The sequence below is a fragment of the Hemitrygon akajei genome, chromosome 9 (genome assembly GCF_048418815.1).
Source record: "Hemitrygon akajei chromosome 9, sHemAka1.3, whole genome shotgun sequence".
NCBI classification, from domain to species: Eukaryota; Metazoa; Chordata; class Chondrichthyes; order Myliobatiformes; family Dasyatidae; genus Hemitrygon; species Hemitrygon akajei.
In genome coordinates, this window is record NC_133132.1 from 105,739,898 (window position 1) to 105,756,038 (window position 16,141).

Genomic DNA, 16,141 nt, shown 5'->3' on the forward strand with positions numbered 1-16,141 from the left:
TAAAACAGTACTTGTATCAAACCTAGGTTCTGTTAATATGGAACATGCTTCTGTTGACTTAATGGTCACAAGGTCTACTGTTATGTGTGATGAGCAAACCATGGGGAGATGGGGTCCATAGTTGACCCTCCTCTGAACTATGCTGCTAACGAGAGAGAGAGATAAAGAGGGCGAGAGGCACCATGCTGCATATGCTGATAATGAGAGAGAGAGAGAAACAAGGATTTATAGTTATGGCTTCTTCGCTAATTGTTGACTTTACTTTCAAGGACTTTGCCTGTTTGTGTGAATCCCTGCTGACACAGCAGAGTGGTGCCAGGTGCCTGCTGAGACAGCAAGGAGTGGCCCAGTTTGATGGACATGGTCAGTTGATGGATGGCTGGTACCCCGGCAGGGGAGATGAAAGACGAGTCTGCTGAGACACCAGCAGACACGCCACTGGACACTGAAATAGTGTTGTGCACCCACAGGAAGGTGGGGGCTTGGAGGATCGATTTGGGGGAATCAGTCAGAGGCTCACAGTGTGTGAAGGCAGGCTGGGGGGGGGGGGGGGGGGCTTGTGTGTGTGTCCACCCTCACCTGGGTGACAAGCCCACCACTGAAGGAAGGTCTGACCTGGAATGGAGGGGTCATAATCGGTGACCACTATGGAACAAGAAGATAATGGAAAGTTTGCCTGCTGCAGCTGCTCCTCCCCCTCCCCCTCCCCACAACAGCAACTACCTCAACCCAAACTGAACTGAACTCTGCATTATCTTAAGACTAAGATCTCATTTACCCCAGACTTTGATAGAGCTTGGTTTTGGTTTATATTTCCACACTTCTGGATATATCATTGCTAACCTGTTTTATATGTATATTTGCATGTTTGATACTGTATTACTTAGTTCACTAATAAACACTTTTAGTTACAGTGCCACCGGACTCCAATATATCATTCCATTTCTGTTGGTTTGGTAACCCAGTCACGGGGTACGTGACACTACCATGTAGGTGTGTTGGGAATTCTACTTTTTTCCAGACTTTCCTGACTGTATTTTCATCACTGACAATATAATAAAATAAAATAACTGGACCCAGAGTGGACGCACTCTTACGACTGAAACACACCTGATTTCACTTGTGCACAAGGAGAACAGCATAGCCCCTGTCACCACACTGTTCTGAAGTCAGAACAGAGAAATACTATTTTTATACAGAATTGGCTGGCACTTAGGGATATTGACAATTTGTAAACTATATGTTTGAATTCCTTACTTGTAAGAACAATCACTATTCACATTACAGGTATTAAAAGTCAAACTATATGCTGACAACTGATGATACTTTGAAGGTAGTAAAGCAATTGTCCCTTAGTTTATGTGTATGTATGTCTTGGATCACTTGTAACATCTCCAAATCCCTGGTGTACAAAGAGAAGCTACGCTCTTCAAAGACCTTCCTTGCCAGCGCGACTGCATTCTATTCTTGTCTAGATATTATGTTAATCCTCGCCTTGCTGCAAATTCTACAGTATTCACATCATGGCAATATTTCCAAAAGTGTTCAGATGATGGGCATAACGGAAAACAAGTCATTGATGGTCAACAACTTAAGAACAGTTTTTTTTGGGGGGGAATGGTTAAGGTCCTTGCCTTGTATTTAATGTCCTTTGGGTGGGAGAGGAATATACTTCATTGGTTACAATAAACCAGGGCTATTATTTTTTTCCTTGTGTGGATGTGCCAACATTGATTGCTTTTAAAGCAAACAAATGGATTTCCTTTTTATCTTAAATTTATACATGAAAAGATCTTTTGCCATTAGTTTAATCTCTATTTTTCTTCATTAGAATGAAGCGGAAGTTCTATTCATGGGACGAATGTATGAATCTCAGAGAAGTCAAGGTAGATTATAATGACGGCTTATTTCAATCTTTTTGGATTGCTTGAGTTGATATTTATCATCAAACGGTCTATAGAAACAGATGCATTATACTATAACAAAATGCTGGAAATGCTCATCAGCTGAAGCAGGAACTGTTGGGGGTGATGGGGGGGGGGAGAGTCAATTGACATTTAACATTTAAGATCCTTCTTTGCCTTGTCTTACTGTGAATATTGAGATAGTTTTGTGACCCTTTTTTCATCCTTTGAAGGATTCTCTATCGCCTTCCCTCTGATAGATTTTTAGTAAAGAGAAACATTTAGTGATACTAAGGAAAACTGTTTCCTCCTACAGTCCAACGACATGCTGGTTAGTAGGCTAATTGATCATTGTAATTGATCTGCAATTGGGCTAGGGTTAAATAGGTGGGTTGCTGTACGGTGTGGATCATTGGGCTGGTCTATACTGTATCTTGAAGTAAAAACAGTGAAATAAAATAAATAGTTGGTATAGGCTATATATCAGTTGGAATATGAATGGTGGAACAGGGATGATAAGTTAACTAGCTGCATTATATTGTTGCTATTGTGCAGTTCTTTGTCCTTCCTAGTTTAATTTGGTATGTTATATATCTCCCATCCAATGTCATGCTGTTATTATATTCTTCCTGCATTTCCCTGAAGAGTGACCAGATGCAGTTGTGCATACTAATAATAACAAAATCTCTTATCTATCCCTCCATGTCTCGTAAAGCAAGTTCTTGGCACTTAATACAATTTGTTTATATCAGACTGGAGATTAATTAAAATCAGGTATTCAAATTGTTGCAAATTCAAATTGTATAACAATATCTATTGATCAGTCCTCAAGTGAAGTCTGCAAGATTATTAAGCTTGGCAGGGCTTCTTCATTCTGCGTCTTGTTAATCCGCCTTTACGGCCATCCCATTTTCTCAGTAATGTGCTGTGTAGTTTATGTAGAAATTGAGCTTTTCTTTTAACATGGATCTTGTTGTCTCATTCTAGTCACTGAAGAAATTAAACCATGCAAATGTAATCAAGCTGAAAGAAGTTGTAAGAGAAAATGATCACCTCTATTTTGTGTTTGAGTATATGAAAGAAAATCTCTATCAGCTGATGAGAGACAGGTACTATAGGACTTAATATCTTCTTAATAGCAAATCTGGTCACTTTAAGTAAGCTTGTGAAGCTTCTAACAGGTAACATGTAATTGAACATGATAGATAGTGTTAATGTCAATATTTCCAATCAAGAGTTGCTGCAAAAGCTGATTGTGAACTCCAGTAATATTTCACTGGTCAAGTAGATTTATCAGTGCTTCATTTGTTTCAATTATAACTTGTTTATCAAGGAATAGTGTTTAGAATTTACCTTTAAAAGGAAATACAGTAAGCTGTCTTTCATTCTAGATTCATCTATATATGTAATTTTTGGGAGTTGGGGGGGGGGGGGGGAAATAAGATTAATCAACAAGCTGAACTTGTAAATGCCAACCAAATGCATTGTTTTTTTTCTGTAGTTGGCTCTCAGCTTTGGAACGGATCTATTACTGACTCTTTGGGTGTTAATAGTGACAAAAAAATTTATCTGCAGTTCTGTCTTGCATGACAATGCAGAGTGGGTTAAAATTTGGTGTGATTTGCTAACTTACTAAGCTGTAGATGGTGTTTTACACCTTGTATATTGATAGTAATGTGTATCTGTCAGTTCTTGTGGAGTAAAGGAATTCACCTCTGAATTCATTTAAAGAACTTGGGAATTTATCTTCCTTTGTTGCTCAGAGGGTTTTTCCCATGGAGTTTACATTCTCCAATCATAATTTATGTTCGTTTGCAATTACCGATTGTATACAATTTATAACCCACTCTCTATTGTACAGAAATGATCTCCAAGTACTGATTTTTGCTTGTGATTAATAGTAGTCAGAATCGGGTTTAATATCATTGGCAAACAGTATGTTGTGAAATTTTGTTTTGCAGCAGTACAGTGCAGTACATAATACATAAAAGTTAAGTTACAACAAGATGTGCAATTCTCTGCTAATATTTTAGATATTTTAATAATCTTGCACCACTAGGATGTGTGCTTAGCCCCCTGCTCTCCGTACTTTATACTTATGATTGTGTGCCTATGCATAGCTCCAATCACAAACAAGAGAAAAACTTCAGCAGATGCTGGAAATCCAAGCAGCACACACAAAAAATGCAGGAGGAATACAGCAGGCCAGGTAGCATCTATGGAAAAAAGCACAGCTGCAGTGTCATTTTCCAGTTTACTTATGACACCACTGTTGCAGGCTAAATCCAAGATGGCAGTGAGGTGTCAGCATATAAGAGGAAGATTGAAAATCTGGCCAGAACAACAACCTATTACTCTATGTCAACAAGATTAAGAAGAAAGAAACTAGAGGTCAGTGAGTCAGTCCTCATCGGAGGATCAGAGGTGGAGAGGGTCAGCAACTTTAAATTCTTTGTTTTTATTACTTTGGAGGACTTGCCCTGGGCTCAGCACGTAAGTGCAATTGTGAAATAAGCAAGGCAGCATCTCTACTTCTTTAGGAGTTTACAAAGATTTGGTATGACATCTAAAACTTTGACAAACTTCCATAGATGTGTAGTGTAAAGTATATTGACTGGGTGCATCACAGCCTGGTCTGAGGTAACAATGGCCTTGAACAGAAAATCCTCAGAAAGTAGTGCATAAGGCCCAGCCTATCGTGGGTAAAGCCCTTACCACCATTAAGCACATCTACACGAAATGCTGTCGCAGAAAGCATCATCCATCATCAGCAACCACCCCCACTCCCCCACCACCACACAGGACCTGCTGTCTTCTTGCTGCTGCCATCAAAAAGAAGGTACGAGAACCTCAGGACTTGCATCACCAGGTTCAGGAACAGTTTACCCCTCAACCATCACGCTTCAGAACAAAAGGGGATAGATAACTTCATTTGTCCAATCATTGGACTCACTTTCAAAGACTCTTCATGTCATGTTCTTGATATTTATTGCTTATTTATTATTATTACTATTTATTCCTTTTTGTTTTTGCACATTGGATGAACACCCACGGTGGTGCAGTTTTTCATTGATTCAGTTATGGTTATTATTACACAGACTTAGCCTGCAAGAAGACAATAAATATCAGGGTAGAGTATGGTGACATAAATGTACTTTGATAATAAAATTACTTTGAACTTTTATTCACATCCAGAAAATTCTAAGAATATTACTTGAAGTACTACAGTTATAGAATTTCAGGCATTAAGACTGGAGCTGTTCCCCATGAAAAAGCATGGCTATAAGAATTCCTGCTGAAAAAGTTAAGAGTTAATTTAGGAGCATTAAAATTAAAGTTAAATTCTAAATCAGTGAATAGATCACCAGCAGAAAGTTCACAGTGTAACTTCTCCACATTTTTTGTAATAAAATTAGTATTTAATACTGTACTGCTATTTTCTTTACATCACATTACATCAGAATAGGTTATTCATTAATTATTATTAACTACTGTGTAAAGATACTTCAGGGCAAGTATGAAAAATATGATAAAAATTGTGCAACTTGATCAAATTCAATATTAGTATTAAAAGTAAACTAAGAAAACTATGTATTGAAAGACTCTTTTATAGATTGATAAAGTAAATGCACAATAAAAGAAGATTAATGACTTGAATTGTATTGGTGTCTATGTTGTAATCACTAGACGCCACTTCTGTACACATTGCACCAGAACATGTGCAACAGAGATTAGCCCCTACAACCACCTGAGGACCCACTGACAGACAACTCCCTCTGGGAATATCATATTTGACTCAAGTGATTGCGGAGTTCTTCAGATGTACCGTGGCAAGCACTCTAACTGGTTGCATCACTTGGTATGGAGGAGCCATTGCACAGGATTGGAAAAAGCTGCAGAAGGTTGCAACTTCACCTAGCTCCATTATGAGCACTAGCCTTCTCACCATCAAGAACATCTTCGAAAGGTGATACCTCAAAAAGCCACCATCAATCACTAAGGACCACCATCTCTCAGAACAGACCCTCTTCTCATTACTACCATCAGGAGGAGGTACAAGAGCCTCAAGAGACACACTCTACATTTCAGGAACAGCTTTTTCCCCTCCGCCATCAGATTTCTGAACAGACAATGAACCCATGTACACTGCTTCACTTTTTTTTTTGCTCTCTTTTTGCATATTTGTATATAAATATTTTGTATATTCATTTTCCTGACCAGGGGGTGGGGAGTCAGGCACATGTATTAAAAAAAAACTTATAAAGTGAAGATGTTTTCAAAAATAATGAGAAGTTTCTAAATAACAAATTACTGTAAAGAACAATAAACAGTTTTTTTTTAAAAAAAGCTTAAATCAAATCAATATTTAGTGTGACTGCCTTTTAGACTGCATCAATTCTCTTGGGTACATGTTACGTAATTTTATAAGAAAATCGGCTAGGTAAGTTACAAGCATCTTGGAGAACTTGCCCAGTTCTTCTGCAGACTTTGACTATCTTGCTTGCTTCTGTCTCCAGATAATCCCAAACAGCCTTGATATTGAGCTCAGGGCTCTGCATGGGCTGTACTATCTGTTGCCAAGCTCCTTGTTCTGAAGATGGTTCTTTATGACCTTATCCGTATTTTTAAGGATCATTGTCTTGCTGCAGAATGAAGGAATCGATCAGATGCTTCCCTGATGGTATTGCTTGATGGATGAGAATCTGCTTGTACTTCTCAGCATTGAGGACTCCGTTATTGACCAGATCATCAACTTTATTTACAGAAGTGCAGCTCAAACCTGCAGGGAACCTCTGTTGTGCTTGGCTGCAGACACTCATCCATTTAGCACTCTCCAGATCTTCTGTGAGCAAACTGCTTCCTGTTTGAGCCAAAAATGTCACATTTTGACTCATCAGTACACAGCACTTGATGCCATTGTTCAGCACCCGAGTCCTCATGGTTTTGTGCATAGGTGAGTCTCTTGGCTTTGTTTGCACTTTAGAGGATTGGATTTTTGGCAGCAACTCTTCCATGAAGACCACTTCTGACAAGTCTTCGTCAGACTGTAAAGGGGTGTACTTGTGTCCTAGAGGTTTCTGTGAGTTCAGAGCTGATAGCACTGCTGAACATCTTGTGGTTTAGAAGGGACGTCAGTTTGATGTATCTTTTGTCTGCTGTTTCTGTGGCCAGCCACTCCATTTCCAGTCCTTAACCTTGCCCATTTTGTTGTGCTTCTTCAGAAGAGCTTGGACAGCACATCTTGAAACTCATGTCCACTGCAAAATTTCTGCTTGGGAGAAACCTTGCTGATGCATAAATGACCACTCTTGCCATGGTGTAAGAATTGATAATTTGAAGGTTAAACTGTATATTTGCCACACCCTCACCTTTTAGTTTGGTGGTGCTTTGCCCAGTTTGATTCCTTCTATCCCTGTTTCTGTTACAGCAATCATAATTTATGTTCATTTACCAATTAGTTGTACACAATTTTCTGGATATGTTCCAATCACAGGCAAAATTCAGTTTGTTAGCTAATAACTTCCATGTTTACAGCTTTAAAATTGCACCATTTAGTGGTTATAGCCCCTCTTCATTATTTGTAAATATTTTCCTGAGCTCGTTACTATCCTCAATTAGTTAGAACATAGAACATAGAACAGTACAGCACAGGAACAGGTCCTTTGGTCCACAGTGTTGTACTTAACCATCTAAAAAGTAAATTAAAAAAATACACCCAAAAACTAATCCGTCCTACCTACACAATCTCCATATCCTTCCATCTTCCTCACATTCATATGCTTATCTAAACGTCTTTTAAAAGCCTCTGCCGCCATAACAAGCAGCGCACTCCAGGCATCCACCACTTTCTGAGTTAAAAAAAAACATGCCCCTCACATCCCCTTTGAACCTATCTCCTCTCACCTTCAATACATGCCCTCCTGTATTAGACATTTCTACCCTGGGAAATAAATAGTCTATAACCAGAGGGAGATGGAGAACAGGCAAACAACTAAATATGTCAGGGATTGGATAAGAAGGGGAGGAGGGGCATTAATGGAAGTTAGAGAAGTCAATGTTCGTGCCATCAGGTTGGAGGCTACCCAGCCGGTATATAAGGTGTTGTTCCTCCAACCTGAGTTTGGATTCATTTTGACAGTAGAGGAGGCCATGGATAGACATATCTTCCCATCCCATCCCACCGATCTCCCTCCTGGCACTTATCCTTGTAAGCAGAATAACTGCTACGCCTGCCCTTACACTTCTTCCCTCACCACCATTCAGGGCCCCAGACAGCCCTACCAGGTGAGGCGACATTTCACCTGTGAGTCGGCTGGTGTGATATACTGCGTCCGGTACTCCCGGTATGGCCTTTTATATATTGGTGAGACCTGACGCAGACTGGGAGACCGTTTCGCTGAACACCTATGCTCGGTCCGCCAGAGAAAGCAGGATCTCTCAGTGGCCACACATTTTAATTCCACGTCCCATTCCCATTCTGATATGTGTATCCGTGGCCTCCTCTACTGTCAAAATGAATCCAAACTCAGGTTGGAGAAACAACACCTTATATACCGTCTGGGTAGCCTCCAACCTGATGGCATGAACATTGACTTATCTAACTTCTGTTGATGCCCCTCCTCCCCTTCTTACCCCACCCCTGACATATTTAGTTGTTTGCCTGTTCTCCATCTCCCTCTGGTGCTTCCCTCCCCCCCCCTTCTTTCTCCCGAGGCCTCCTTTCCCATGATCCTTTCCCTTCTCCAGCTCTGTATCACTTTTGCCAATCACCTTTCTAGCTCTTAGCTTCATCCCACCCCTCCGGTCTTCTCCTATCATTTCACATTTCCCCCTCTCCCCAGTACTTTCAAATCTCTTACTGTCTTTCCTTTCAGTTAGTCCTGACGAAGGGTCTCAGCCTGAAACGTCGACAGTGCTTCTCCTTATAGATGCTGCCTGGCCTGCTGTGTTTCACCAGCATTTTGTGTGTGTTGCATACACTTAAATTCTGTTCCATCCAAACCCCATGTATTAAGAAGGTCCAAGTTCATATTGGGGAAGTTGAAATCCCCCATAACAAACCGTATTACTTCTACACATTTTCTTAATCTGTTTCTCAATGTCCTAGTGGTTATTGGGTCTGTAGTACAATCCCATCAGTATGTTTGCATCCTTCCTATTCCTGAGTTCTATTCAAATGGACTCTGTCTTAACCCTCCATTATGTCTCCTGTGATATATTGTATCTGATTAGTAGTGCACTAGTTCTTAGCAAATCTGTGCTGTCAAGATTATTTAAATAACATGGTTATGCCATATTAATGGGCAACGATAAGATTTACTTGAAAGTACAATTGGCAAAAGATGGTCCTTTATTTATTGAATCTTTTAATTCTTTGTTGCAGAAACCGCTTGTTTCCTGAATCATCCATAAGAAACATCATGTATCAGATACTTCAAGGTTTGGCTTTTATCCACAAACACGGTAGGTATTCAGAATTATTTCAGGAGAGTATCAAAGAAATAAAAGAATATGTTTAGAGCCTTGAAAAGTAAAATGAGCATTTAGCAATTTAAGTACAGGTGTCCCCCGCTTTACAAATGTTCGCTTTATGCCACTTCGCTGTTACAAAAGACCTACATTAGTAACCTGTTTTCGCATTACAAAGAGGATTTTTGCTTTTATGAAAATTTTTCCCATATAAATTAATGGTTCTTTGCTTTACGCAATTTTGGCTTAAGAAAGGTTTCATAGGAACCTTTGTAAATGGGGGAGCACCAGTACCTGTTTCTTAAAGCAGAATTCATTCTGTCCATTCTGGAATTCACTTTGTATTATCTGGTTGTGGGTAGTGGTGGAGTGCAGGAAAAGAGACTGTTCTTTGATGTTTACTCTTTGGGTGTGTATATGACCTCAGTTTTGCCCATTGGTGCAATTCATTAAATTGCATTTGGAGTCCTATTTACAAGTCAGTATTTGTGCACATCCATAAAAAGTTAACTTTTGCTATTAAGTAAGGTGGTGATTGAAGAAGAATCTGAACATTGAAAACACATGCCAACAAAAATTTTAAGCTGAATGCTTTTGGTCTGTCGACCTTGAGGTATTTATGGGATATGTATGAGCATGGATGCTCTACACTCAGGCATAAGTAAAGTGACAGAAGATTCTGAAAGCAATGCTTTCAAAGCAACAATTCTTCACAAATCTGGTTACTGAAGCTCTGGAACTACTGCTTCACCCCCCCTCCCAGACTTGGTCCTAATTTGGCTAAGAGCACCTTCTGTCATGTCTTGAGTGATTTCCCTTTGACATTGTCTCACCATTTCACTAATCATATATCAGGGACTCTGCTCACAGACAGTCAAGGGAATTGGAATGGTTCATTATTGTTACATATACTGAGATGCAGTGAAAAGCTTGTCTTGCATACTGTTCATACTGATCAAATCATTACACAGTGCGCTGAGGTGGCAGAAACTAAGGCAATAACAGTGTAGAATACAGTGCCTTGAAAATGTATTCAATCCCCACAACTATTTTCATATTTTACTGTTTCATTTTCTAAATTTAAAATATGTTAAAGAAGAATTTTTGAACCAGAAAAATTCCAAAACCTGTCAACAGTTTACTAAAAATTAAAATTCAAAATTGTGAGGCTGAGAAAGTATTCATCCCCTTCATAATTGCCACTAACTTTCCTCAGGTGCAATAGTGTGTATTAGCAACTCAGCTGTTTTCAATGAATTCATAAGAATATATACCCTCTCTGTGGAAGGTTTAACAGTATGGTAGATTTTCAGCAGACCAAACCAAAGCGAAGACGAGCATTCAAGAAAAGTCAGGGACATGATAATTGAGAAACACAAATCTGGGTAGGGGTACAAGACCATCTCAAAGGCACTGAACATGCCTCTGAGCTAAGTGCTGTCCATCGTGAAAAAGTGGAAATACTATGAAACCACAGCCACATTGCTTAGATCAGGCTACCCCTTGAAACTTAGTCACTAGAGAAGAATAGCACTTGTAAATGATGCCAGCAGTCAATCTGAGTGTGCTGCAGAAGTCTGTGGCTGCAATTGAAGATTGAAGTTCATGGCTCCACAATCTCTTAAGGCCTTGCACAAAAGGGTATTTATGGATGATTGGCAACGAAGAACATTAGCTTAAAAAAAACATATCTTTGCCCATAAAGGCTTTGCAAAGCATCACTTAAAAGATGCTGTAACGATGTTGAAAGTTTTGTGTTGGATGAAACTGAAATGGAACTTTTTGGCCTCAACTCTAAGCAGTACGTGTGGCATAAATGTAATACTGTGCATCAGCCAGATAACATCATCCCTGCAGTAAAGTATTGTGGAGGTAGCATGATGCTACGTGGATGCTTTTCAGTGCAAGGACTGGAAATCTGATCAGGATAGATGGGGGAGAATGAACGTTACTAAATACAGAGAGATCCTGCATAAAAACCTGCTAGCCTCCACCAGAAAGCTTAACTCGGGAGGAAGTTTGTCTTTAAGCAGCACAACAAACCAAAGCACACTGCTGGGGCAACCACAGAGAGGCTTCAAATGTAGAAAATTTATGTTCTTGAGTGGCCCAGTCAAAGTCCTGACCTTAACCCAATTGAACATCTCTGGCAAGACTTTAAGATTGCTGTCCACTGCCACAGCTTAAGCAATTTTGCAAGGTGGTATGGGCAAATCTTGCTCCATCACGTTGTGCGAACCTAATAGAGACTTGTCCAAGAAGACTATTAATTGTAATAGCTACTGAGGTGGTTCAAATAAGTACTGAACAAAGGGGGGATGAATACTTTTGAACTGCTATTTCAGTTTTTGAATTTTTAGTCTTTTATGCTTTATAATTTATCCTGTTTTATTTGGGCTCTACTGTGAAAAGTGGTGCATGTGGTTCACAAATACAAATTATCAGTTAAATAGATCAAAATCCCTCGTTGTAATACTCATTTATGTGAATAAAGGGTTGGGGGCTGAATACTTTTACAAGGCACTGTCAAGTGCATCAGCTAAAGAGAAAGTGTATCTCTGCACTGACTTGAATATTACTTTGCTGAAAAGGAAATGGCTGTGGTTAGAGTGGTCACTGGTTCCAGTGCAATAGTTCTTTATAACAGTGAATTTTGGCCCAACCATCTTAAAATGGGTCATCAACTAAATCAGAAGTAGTTGTGTGCAATTAATAATGTTCATTTCCTTTAGCCATTTCTCAGGTAGTGAAGCAGTCTGTTCCTGTATGCATCAAGATCTTGATAACATGAAGTCATAGGCTGAAAAATGTTAGTGACATCATGCCATATAAGTTCCTCACGATGATGATCATCCCATCAAAAAGTCTAATATCCTGCTTGGCATTTAATTAAATAGCCATTGTTGAATTTTTACACCATTGAAACCAAAAACTCAATTGGATCAACAATATAAAAACTGGCATTCATCAGGTCAAAGGTTAGGAGACCTGTAGCAAGTGGCTTATCTCCTGTCCCACTTGTACCTTTCTGCCATCTAGAAGTCACAAATCAGGAGTGTAATGGAATACTTATCACTTGCCTGGATGAGTGCAAAATCTTGGCAAACCAGACATCCCAGAGAAGAAAAAGTTCCGTGAAATAATCTGAGGTCATGTAAGATAATGTGAAAGTAAATGGTGTGATGGTTTAATGTTTCTTCTGGAAAATGGTAACTGCAGCAGTTTTGTCCAGCTATAACACTGAAATGAATCCCAAGTGCTTGTTTAAATGTACAAAATATCACTCTACCCTTGTATTTCTATCTTAATTTTTGTCGAACCGAGAAACTTGGCCAAACTTCTAGCAAAACTTAAATTCTTGTGTGGTTAATTTAGATTTTAGAAACTCACAAAAAATGAGTTCATATAAATTGGTTTCTTGTGCTGGTGAACACAAGATTATCAAATCTTGTATGAAGTTTCAATGTTATATCAAGTTTCCATATTGTGCTCTTTAGGTCCTACATTTTGTTGAGTGATGAAGGCAATGTAGGAGAAGGAGCAAAGTGGTTGTGATATTTCTCTACAATGGTAAAGAAGTCGATGGTAATATGCAGGGTACTGTTTTACCTAGTTCTTTTGATATACATATTTCTTATCCAGGATTTTTTCATCGTGACATGAAACCAGAAAACCTCCTTTGTATGGGACCAGAGCTTGTAAAAATAGCCGATTTTGGTCTAGCTCGTGAAATTCGATCTCGTCCGCCGTACACTGATTACGTATCTACAAGATGGTAAGAAAAACTTTTTTTTTTGCTTCTCATTTCTGATCAATGTGTGTGATAAGAGGGTAGCTTTATTTGACAGCATGCCAAAGACTGCTGTGAATTGTTCACAAAGTAGGCAGTAAAAATTGCATTTTACAGCTGGAAGTGACATACTATTTTCCAGCACGCTACCTGTAACTTTAATATATTTAATGTGAGTGAATAAGGGTATGCATATCAGATATGCCAGCGATGTAGAATAAATGCTCAATTCTCTATTTGCTGTTTCTTAATTTTTTTTTGTTTTACTAGAACATTCACAATTTAAAACAAAATATAAAGATGACCTTTTTTGTCACATATACATTGACACATACAGTGAAATGTCTGTCATTTGTGGCAAAGATCAACACGTTCACAGATTATACTGGGGCAACCTGTAAGTGTTGCCATGCTTCCAGCACCAACATACAAAACATCAGTCTTTGTTCAGTCAAACACAAGGGAGGGCAATAGCCTAACAAATGGAATTTTACATTTGGAAAGCCAGTTTACAAAAATAAACCACACAACTTGTTGTTTTCCCACCCCAATGACCCCCCCCACAACCCCCAGTCCTTGCCTTGTGAGCAGATCATGCTGTTGTAACATGGTTATTAGCGTCTAATTTTGTTTTTGCATTTGGTATTTTTAATGGTTTGAAGGAGCATACCAGAAGAACTAGTAGGACTAAGCCATATGGCCCTTTTAGTCTGCCTTATCCCTGTTCTTCTCTACAACCTTAATTCCACTTCAGACCAGAAAATCTGTTTCGTTCTGAAATTGAATTGAACAACAATTTGCTACAACAAGTGTATGGAACATTGGAAAAAAAGTTGAATTTCCCCATGGGGATGAATAAAGTATCTATCTATCTTGACTTTATTTCTTATATCCTTCACAAACATGAGGAGTAAAAATCTTTACGTTACTTCTCTCTCTAAATGTGCAACTTATAGTAAATAGTATGTACAGCAGGACTGTCAATATAACATAGAAATACAGTTGTGTCAGCATGAATTAAGTAGTCTAATGGCCTGGTGGAAGAAGCTATCCCAAAGCATGTTGGTCTTGGCTTTTATGTTGAGGTACTGTTTCCTAGATGGTAGCAGCTGGAACAGTTTGTGGTTGGGGTGACTTGGGTCCCCAATGGTCCTTCGGAACCTTTTTACACACCTTTCTTTGTAAATGTCCTGAATAGTGGGAAGTTCACATCTACGGATACGGTGGGCTGTCTGCACCACTCTCTACAGAGTCCTGCGATTGAGGAAGGTAGTGTTCCCATACCAGGTAGTGATGCAGTCATGTAAGATTCTCTTAATCGTGCCCCTACAGAAAGTTCTTAGGATTTGGGGGCCCGTACCAAACTTCTTCGACTGTCTGTTGGCCTTTTTCACCACACAGCCGGTATGTACAGATCACGTGAAATCCTCAGTGATGTTAATGCCGAGGAACTTAAAGCTGTTCACCCTCTCAACCCCAGGTACATTGATGTCAACAGGGGCTAGCCTGTCTCCATTCCTCCTGTAGTCCACAACCAGTTCCTTTGTTTTTGTGACATTGAAGGGAGAGGTTGTTTTCTTGACACCACTGTGTCAGGATGGTGACTTTTTTTCTGTAGCTGCCTCATTATTATTTGAGATCAGGCCAATCAGTGTAGTCTCGTCAGCAAATTTAATTAGCAGATTTGAGCTGTGGGTGGTGACACAGTCATGGGTATACAGAGAGTAAAGGAGGAGGCTTAGTACACAGCCCTCAGGGGCACCTGTGTTGAGAGTCGGGGGGGGGGGGTGGTTAGGGGTGAGGGAGCCCACTCTTACCACCTGCTGGTGATCTGACAGGAAGTCAGCCACACAAGGCAGGGTGAAGGCCGAGGTCTCTGAGCTTCTTGTTGAGCCTGGAGGGAATTATGGTGTTGAATGCTGAACTGTAGTCCAAGAACAGCATTCTCACATAAGCATCCTTCTTCTCCAGATGTGTAATGATGGTGTGTACAGATGTGGCTATTCCGTTTTCTGTTGATGGGTTGTGTTGTTAAGTGAATTGTAGGGGGTCCAGTGTGGATGGCAGCATGCTGTAGATATAGTACTTGACCAACCTCTCAAAGCATTTGCTTATTATTGAGGTGAGTGCGACAGGACGCCAGTCATTCAGACATACTACCTTGGTCTTTTTTAGGTACCAGAACAATGGTAGATTTTTTGAAGCAGGAGGGCATTCTACATTGGGGGAGGGAGAGATTAAAAATGTCTGTAAACATACCTGCCAGTTGTGCTGTGCGTATCCTGAGTACCCACTCTGGGATGCTGTCCAGTCCTGCAGTCTTGCAGCTGTTCACTCGTTGGAAGCACCTACGTACTTCGGCCTCAGAGATGACCAAGCTACTAGTCGCTTCAGCAGCTGCCTTCAAGGGCTCAGCATTGGCGACATTGAATTGAATGTAAAAAAGACTTAGCTCGTTAGCTTTTAAGTCTGCGATGGTGTGCAGACCCTGCCATAAGCTGCATGTGTTGTTGGTGGAGAGTTGAGTTTGATTCTTGTCCCTGTATTGTTGTTTCGCCACCTTGATGACTTTGCGCAGATCATAGCTGCATTTCTCGAGCTCCTGCTGATTACCGGCAAAGTAAGCTCTGTGTCATATGGCAAGTGCTGCTCATGCAGAACTGCTGATCCAAAGTTTCTGGTTTGGATTGACACTGACCGATTTCTGGCGGACAACATCCTCAATGCACTTCTGGATGAAACTCGTGACCCCATCCAGGAACTTCGAGACATCCTCATCATAGAAGACATTCCAGTCGACGTCATCAAAGCAGTCCTGTAGCATGGAGGCCAATTGGTTGGACCAACAGTACACAGTTTTAACTATGGCCGCCTCTTGTTTCAGCTTCTGCCTGTACTTTGGCAGCAGCAAGATGGAGGAGTGATCCGTTTTCCAAATTGGGTGGGGGGGGGGGGGGGTGAAAGAATGCTGTATAAG

At 40.1% G+C, this 16,141-nt stretch overlaps 1 protein-coding gene across 3 annotated transcripts in view; it reads left to right on the forward strand.

Moving 5' to 3' along the window:
• Positions 1 to 16,141, forward strand: part of LOC140733428 (serine/threonine-protein kinase ICK-like) — a 54,732-nt gene that overhangs the window by 15,145 nt on the left and 23,446 nt on the right. For all 3 annotated transcript variants that reach the window (XR_012100283.1, XM_073056737.1, XM_073056738.1), the window contains exons 3-6: positions 1,832 to 1,886; positions 2,892 to 3,013; positions 9,289 to 9,368; positions 13,017 to 13,149. Coding sequence is in view for 2 of the 3 variants with exons in the window: in XM_073056737.1 (XP_072912838.1) it covers positions 1,832 to 1,886; positions 2,892 to 3,013; positions 9,289 to 9,368; positions 13,017 to 13,149 (390 nt within the window). In the remaining variant the exon portion in view is untranslated. The remainder of the gene's footprint in view (positions 1 to 1,831; positions 1,887 to 2,891; positions 3,014 to 9,288; positions 9,369 to 13,016; positions 13,150 to 16,141) is intronic.